The following is an 8,451-nucleotide window of genomic DNA, read 5'->3' as shown; positions in this document are numbered from 1 at the left end:
CATATCCACTAAGTCAAGTTATTAAACTAGCCTATTGTGTAAACCAACCTTGTTACTTTGCGAATTAATACAATTTGGTTTTAAATATATGAAATAATATTTACTGGATGAAATATATAAAAATGCAGTGGTTTGTTTTTTTTTTAAAAATAATTCTTTTTGTTCGACTTTGAAATATGTTTTGAAACTTTTTTCCGCAGTTGAATATATTAAATGAAATATACAACACAGACATCCATTTCTTTTAAATAAACAACGCACATTAATATCAATTAAACAACGTTTTCTCAAGTGTGATGCTGAATTTTTCTTATATTCAGAACCTGTTATTAACTTATCAAAGTCTACCGTCATTGGTCCGAATATATTTATCACCTTCCTCCTTATAGATAATAAATGTCTACAAATCGTGAGGTTTCCAATGAAGTTGTGGTCAAACAGTTAACCTTGCCATAAAGAGCTAGCCTCTTGTTTATTTTAAAGTCTAGGTAAACCAAAGTATAATTGAGTCTCTTCACATGTTTACATTTTTATGCTCTTAATTACACCTTCTTTAAGTGTTGAAAGTTCAATAAACCCTAGCTTGGTGTTTTTAAACGAAATAGGTGTTTAATATTTGAGTACATGTATAATTTGAACATAATGGGTATTTTAGCCAAAAATTTTTTTTATTTAATTCTTTTCGTTCAAACAAATTTTAAATAAAGAAACTAATATTCCTATAATCCATACATTGTTTTTGACTTTTATATATTAACGTTTTTATAACCCCCCCCCAGTAAATCCTTAAATGAAATAAGAAAATCATTACAGTTTGAGCCAACCTCAACAAAGAAGTGTTCTAATAGTATTTCTTGGCATGATACGTATAATGCATCACAGATATGTACTTGTATCAATGATAATTCGTCACTTTGAAAAATAAATAGTACACAATGAAAACACCTTTACAAAAAGGTGTTCGCTAAGTGTTTCTTGTGTGGTCATTTAGGCGCGTGTCCTTTACACGTAACCCTGTTTCTAATGGTGCCATTTACAAGTCCAGATCATGTTAAGCATGCCATTACCTCGTGTAGGTAATCTATTAGCATGATGGGCAAGGCGGGTTTTTTGTGCATGTTCATGTAACACAAACACTACAGAAATATTATACCAGGAAAGTTCTAGAAAACTTTGACAAAGGAATGACACTTTGGATATACCTTAACAGGGTTATTTTATGATGCTCTTTCTAATTATCAAAACGTTGGTTTTCAAAAAGCATTGTCTCCTGATTGGTAATTTTTTCCCGAAATGTTACATAATTTCCTTACATATTATTTTATTAATAACGTATATAATTTATAATGTTTGTGTTTTTAAAGTTAAAAAGGAAACACTAATGTTCTTAAAATCAAGTATATTACCTTTTTAAATATCTAACAAACATCCACACTATTATTTCAAAAATTATATAATAAGTTCATTCATTCCTCTTTTAAAAAGTTTTAATAACAGCACAATTATGCGTTATCGAAAATCGTGGGCTTGAGAATCCGTGTATCGATCCCGGTACCTTTCACATGCTAAGTGGGCGCTCTACCACTTGAGATTCTCTTTGAAAAATTGGCATTGTCAGGAAAAGTATTAGCGTTGAATAAGGTACAGAATTTTGGTGATAGTGTCGTCCGTAATTTTTCTTTTCATATTAAACCACAAAGTATTTTGTTTATATTGGCGCCTGGCCTCTGGCTTCTAATAGTAGTTTCCATGTAAAGAAATCGAGTCAAAACCTACAGGCACAGCAGTTTCTACAGAATGTACTTTATTTTACGCCATTTTCATTTTCCGACATCGCCAACTCTTTGATGCGGGAATGTAAAACTTGATTAACCATTGTATTTTATTTGGCGGAAACGGTAAAAAAAAAAAGACTGACAGACATGATCTTGTGTGTGGTGATTGATATCGACGTCAACAACATCATATTATGGGCTGGGTTTAGGCAGAAGTTGTATAATATTCATTTTGACATTTTTCACAAGCAACAAATGTTTAAAACAATATTCCCAATAATTTGGAATGCTAACAGCGCTGATTTGACCTTATGACATACCATATGCTCGGTGACCAGCACTTATCTGCTAGCAGTCTAAACGTTCAAATTTTGTGACAGTCGATGATAAATGTCAATGCATAACAATCACTAAAATTAATTATTAAATATACTTGAACGTGTGTATTTGGTGTCTATACCAAATCAAAATTCATTTAATCACATGATGGCAAGATGTTTAATGACAACATCGGAAGACAAAATTAATTAAGAACATATTTTGAATGTCTTGGTGTTTTTCGTTAAATTCATTCGCGATTAGTTCTTAATATTTGGTTTGGTTGATAATTATGACTGACGATAACATGCAAATTAGAAGTACAGGTTACAACGCCCCTGTTTGGGCGCAAAAGACAACAAAAAGAGTAAAAATCTATTTTTTTTTTCAAATAATAAAAATAACATGCATTTTTACAAATGCATGTAATGATTCACTTCAATTTTCCCATCGAACTCAAAAGACATAAAATGTATATAATGAATAACATAAAGATAATAATTATCAATATACAATCATTCAAGGTTTATTTTTTTTTAACCAAAAAAAAAAAGTTATAGCGTAGGAAGCAAATAAATATTTCATGGTTTGTAGTTATTTACACACAATTAAATTATGCATTGAGTGCCATTCTTAGTTTCAAAAAGCAAATTGTTCTACGACAGCCGAGTTAAAAGATAGTATTTATGCATGCTTGTTATATTACACATTGAAGAAAAATTCTCGCTTCGACCATAAAGAAAAGAAGAAAAAAAATAGCTGGACAATAAATTACTTTCACGAAAGGTATGCGCTTATATATACCATAATCTACCTTTCCGCAACAATAAAAATAACTTTGCATAGAAATTACTCTAAAATACGCTGTAAAAAAGTTGTAAAATTTTCAAAATAGTAAGTATACCATGTAGCCCCTTCACCATTCAAAAGACTATAATAATTAATTTTTATAATCATAATAATTGTGGTAAATTACAATGAATACTTGTTAGTAGAAACTACAAGGCAATATTTATAGGATATATAAATATTATCATGTAACAAGAATGTAGATGTACTCACAGAGAGAGAGAGAGAGAGAGAGAGAGAGAGAGAGAGAGAGAGAGAGAGAGAGAGAGAGAGTTTTTAAATCATAAGATCATAATAATTATGGGTGATATTGCTTACATGTTACATAATCTAAATAAAAGCTATTGAACCTTTCAATTAATTTAATATAGTTTTATAGACATATTGTTCGTGTTTAGTGTCACAAATATTGTTCTCTATGGTCAGTAAAGAGCTTTAAAATAGAGTTTACAAAAGGCGATATTTGGTTTTCTTATCTAAAAATAAGCCAGGACGAGAAATTTTTATGCAAATTTTAATAATTTTGAAATTATCAAACAACGCCCTAAAAGTATCGCACGTGCATGCCTTACTAACGCTTCATTGTTTTCTCCTACACCGTCACCTACTTTTTTCTGTATTTCTATAAAAGGGTAATAATACTTATTTCGGTGTGTTTTCCTAATTGCTGAGAATAATTCATAAAGTTGATGAAACGATAACCACAGTAATAATTGCAATCGTTAACGGTGCTATTTTAATTCCTTCTGTATTCATCGACTCGTCGAGGTATATATAAAGCCCCGCTCTCCTTTCCCTGTTCAGTTGTCATTTGCCCACGGTCGACGGTGATGGACCTACAGCACTTAAGATATGTCAGTTGAGTTTGTCATCAAACCGCACGCTCTGAACAAAGGACCCATCTACTTTTGATTATTTCTGCATAAATTTGTGAACAAACACCTGCGTTTCAGTGAAAGATTCAAGGAAATCAAAAGTGTTGTGAGCGCATCATAGGATGCTCATTTTCTAATCACCTGAAAAAGGAGACATTTTAAACTTTTAATACAACATAGGGAAAATGAAGTTGTCAAGACGTATTTTTCAGTTTGTTGTGTTGGTCTCTGTTTTGGGGTGGACTTTCGCTGCTTCGCCTTCTACCTGTTACAAATGCAAACATGGAGACACTTGTAAACCGCCTAAATGTGTGTGCTGTGGAAAAGACATGCCTCTTGAAAAATCCAAAACACCCCAGATGGTTTTTTTTACTTTCGATGATGCTGTAAATACCTATGTGGCCAGCTTTTATAGAAAACTTTTTGACGCCAACCGTAGAAATCCAAACGGTTGCCCGATATCAATGACTTTATTTATTTCGCATGCGAACACAGTGTATTCATTGGTAAGAGAATTTTATCAAAAAGGATTCGAAATTGCCTCTCATAGTGTTACCCACAGTCATCCAAGTATGGATACTTTCAAAACCGAAGCGGGAAAGCAAAAAGAAAACTTGGCTAAAAAAGCCCGGATTCCAAAGTCTGAGATCCAGGGGTGGAGAAGCCCGTTTTTAGAGCCAATGGGAGATGCACAACCAAATATCCTACAGGAGTTGGGATATGAATATGACGCTACGCTAACCATTAGCAGACGAAAACAATCGGAACATGCCCCTCTACCATTCACGCTTGACTATGGATGGCCATATGACTGTAAAATCAACCCATGTCCAAAATCAGTGCACCGAGGGTTCTGGGAAGTTCCGGTCGTTTCCGTTACCGACTATCTTGGAGAATACGACTGCGTGTATGTAGATGGTTGTAACAATCCCCCGCCTGACGAGGAATCAGCTTACAACTTCCTGTGGGAAAACTTCAACAGTTACTACAAGACAAACAGGGCACCTTTCGGAATTAACATGCATGCCGCATGGTTTTATGTTCCTGAAAGGTTAAATGCAATGGATAGGTTTATTCAGGATTTATTAAAGCTGGACGACGTATACATTGTCTCTGTAAAGCAAGTTATTGCTTGGTTAAAATCTCCAACTCCATTGGAGGAGCTTAAAGACTTCCAACCATGGTCTTGTGCAAATCCTCGTGATAGAGATGCCCCAAAATTGCACGCAAAGGGGTATTTTGCCAATGATGAACCCAAGCGTAACATGGTAAGAGCTCCAAGCGTACCAAGACCGGAAATCGCCCATAATGTTCATGGTGCGCACACTCATGAACAGATAGTTCATAGTGTGCACACTCATGAACAGACACACAGAAGGACAAATGCCCATTCCTCATTTCAGCCACGCGATTCGCATCCTCTACAAAGATCACACAATGTTCACCATTCGGCGAATAGACATTCAAATACAGCTCAGGCACATCAGTCGTTAGGAAACTCCTACATATATCAACGAATGCTTCGTAGAAAGGCATTAAGAGAAAAGAGCAGAACGACAACAACAACAACATTGCCTCCACCTCCAGTTCGTCAAAATCATGCAGATTTAAGCTTGTCGATACCAACCCCACCAAAACAACTGATACAACAAACCAAGCCAAGACAGCACCTGAACGCTTCGCCCATATACACATGGCAGTCTTTTCTCACAAATGTGGTGAACAATGAGCCCATGCAACAGAAGGCGGCAACAAAGCCAGATCAAGGAACTCCTCTTGGCTTGATCAACAGGTCCTCGCACTCTCATAATTCACATTACGCGCACGGTCCTTTGGAAAGACACCACCAAACTCCGCCAAAGGTCCACGTCCCTCAGCTGGCGGGTAGCAACAATCAAGAGAGGCACCAACACAAATCTAGGGCATATAACTACGTGGAGACAACAACACAACAACCTTATTTTTCATTTGTTCAATCGAACTCCAACTCAATCGTTCCTAAAGTGGAAAAAAGTAATCCCGTATCACCTGTGACAACTACAATTTCTCCAAGATCTAGAGATACAACGAGCAGTTTAAGATTTGAAGGCCAGTTGGGTGATGAGAATAGGAATGAAAATTCCCCTTTTATATCATCTGTAAGGGAATGGATTGAAACACAAAAGAAACAAGCTAATGCAGGTTCTGGTCAAAGACAAAGCAATGTTTTATTTCAGTCAGCTGGATTTCGATCCCTCAACACCGAGCAAACAACACAGAGAAGTAATGTTGATCAAGACACAACCATGGGACCATCTACAACTCCAACCAGTCCACAGACGGTGATGGAGAGTCCTTGTAAACAAGGAGTAAATTGTAAACTCCCCGAGTGCTTCTGCAAAACTACCAAATACCCAACATCCATGAACCCGAAGGATATACCGCAAATTGTATACATTACAATTGATGGACCTATCAACTTCCTCACCTACTCAAAGATGAAGACCTTGTTCAAAGAGAACAGACAAAATCCCAATGGATGCCGAATCGGGGCCACCTTCTTTGCCAATGGAAGAGGAACCAGTTATCGCTTGGCCAACATATTGAACAATGATGGTATTGAAATTGGAATGAACGGACAACAAACGACCCCTTATGAGTCCTCTGAGGGACTTCAAGCGGATATAAATCAGCAATCCGATTACCTACGCACCTACGCCGGTATATCTGAAGAAAACATCCAAGGATGGAGATCACCTCAACTTTCTGAAGAAATGAATTCCAACATCAATATCTTACGTAATAAAACCTTATATGATTCATCACTCGTTTTGAAAAACCAAACCGGTTTGAATGAGGATAAACCATGGCCTTTCACGTTAGACTTTTTGAATTGTGAACGAGAAAATTGTTCTTCAAAAACAAGCGCTGGAATTTGGGAAGTTCCTATTATTCCAATGAAAGCACAGAGTGACGAGTCATGTGCATATGCAGATAAATGCAGAGGTCCAAAGACAACACAGGAAACCGTTGATTACTTGATGAAAAACTTTAATTCTTACTACGAAAGAAACAGGGCACCATTTGGCATTCATATATCACGTGATTGGTTTTACTGGTATAACAACAGAAATTTTGCAGGACTTTCAGACTTCATAGACAAATTATTACAAAAGAAAGACGTTTACATTGTACCAGTGTCCAAATTATTACAGTGGGTAAAAAATCCAATTTCCTTATCGTCCGTTAAGTCATTTGCATCTTGGAGTTGTTAGAAAGTTATTTCCTGGTGTGAATGGGTTGTGTATTTGATTATTTTAATTTATTAAGTTTTGCATGCTGTTGTGATTTTAAAATAAAAGTTGAAAACCCTTTACCTTTGATTTATGACTCTGTCTCACTTAGGGAAAGGCGACCTGAGCTGACCCATACTCTATGATTTGTGGATCTTAAAATAGATTTTGGTTTTTAAATTAATACTTTTTGACACGTAAGGCGGAAAAACGAAGGTTGAACGTCAAAGTTGCATAATCAGCCATCCAAGTTTAAGTTTCTGTATCCATTAAAAGATGATCAGGTTATTATAAAAATAATTTACAAGCGATTTTGAGAGCAAGTGCAAGCGAGTTATAAAATGAAATAATCAAATAAAACCACATCTCAAAGAGTTTGAGGGAGGAAATCATTTTTGTTCATAATTGTTTTACTCTGTCACTGTTCTTTACGTTTCTATTCTAGAATAATAAAAAAAAACCTTCATGCTCAACTGTCAACAAATTTTAATTGTCAATTTTATGTACTCAATAACAATTGAAAACTGTTATTAGGAAAAATCATTGACTAAAGATGAGACTTTTGTCGTCTAATTAATCAAACATTTTGTTATGTTTGCGGTCTGTTTACCACTCGTTTTCATGACTTCCTGGAAAGTTAATAAGTAAGCTTATTAATATTTAAACACATTTTGTGTTAAAACCTAGCCATCCACTCCCGCACAGGAACATTGATGTCACACCAAGTCTTCAAACGTCATTTAAAATTGTTATTCGGGCAATCAGCGAAAGCCCCGTTTTGTTCTAATCTTAAATGTAAAAATTACAATTTTCACGTGCAGGATTTTATACATAATTGTGTTTTGCATACTCATTTCCAATTATGCAAACTTAGTTACATTACAGACGATTTTTTTTCTGCAGAATATTTGCGCAGTGAGTCATTTGCAGTGAGGTGTTCCTTTGCTAGTAGAAGTATTTTGTCAATAACAGCCATGTTATTTTTCTTTGTATATGAATTGATAAACAATATTTAGTAGACAGCCCCTACATCTCCGACTGCAAAATCGTGAGCAGCACTGAAACATACATAACTAGGATGTGAGTGTTCGCGTCTCTGTTTGTTCATAGTGCTACCTATGGCGTCTTTCTGTCACATAAGACATGAAATTAACACTTTCATGCGACCCTTTTTTATCCCTGTGTCATAAATTTCCATTTTTGTCTGTTTCATGCAGAAAGAAAAGTAAAGAAAGCGCGGAGTTTGACCAGAACAGTCGTTTTAGTCACAATTAAAACACATTCTTTGCCGTTAGAATAAGAATTAATCTGCTATACAATAATAAAGGTTATATATCGTAATATACTTATCATTTATCAAAT

The 8,451-nt window shown here is 35.2% G+C and overlaps 1 protein-coding gene across 1 annotated transcript; it reads left to right on the top strand.

Annotated features, from left to right (window-relative positions):
• The first annotated feature begins 3,737 nt into the window (after positions 1 to 3,737).
• Positions 3,738 to 7,172, top strand: LOC105340125 (uncharacterized). The gene has a single exon (XM_011446015.4). The coding sequence runs from the start codon at positions 4,003 to 4,005 to the stop codon at positions 7,069 to 7,071; it is 3,069 nt and encodes a 1,022-aa protein (XP_011444317.3). The 5' UTR covers positions 3,738 to 4,002; the 3' UTR covers positions 7,072 to 7,172.
• Positions 7,173 to 8,451: the final 1,279 nt, after the last annotated feature.

Source organism: Magallana gigas, chromosome 6 (genome assembly GCF_963853765.1).
Source record: "Magallana gigas chromosome 6, xbMagGiga1.1, whole genome shotgun sequence".
In the NCBI taxonomy this organism is placed as follows: Eukaryota; Metazoa; Mollusca; class Bivalvia; order Ostreida; family Ostreidae; genus Magallana; species Magallana gigas.
The sequence above is the reverse complement of the archived record's forward strand: the minus strand, read 5'-3'. Positions and strand labels throughout refer to the sequence as shown.

Excerpts from the sequence above, each read along its gene's own strand:
- LOC105340125 (XM_011446015.4), top strand. The coding sequence starts at position 4,003 with ATGAAGTTGTCAAGACGTATTTTTCAGTTTGTTGTGTTGGTCTCTGTT.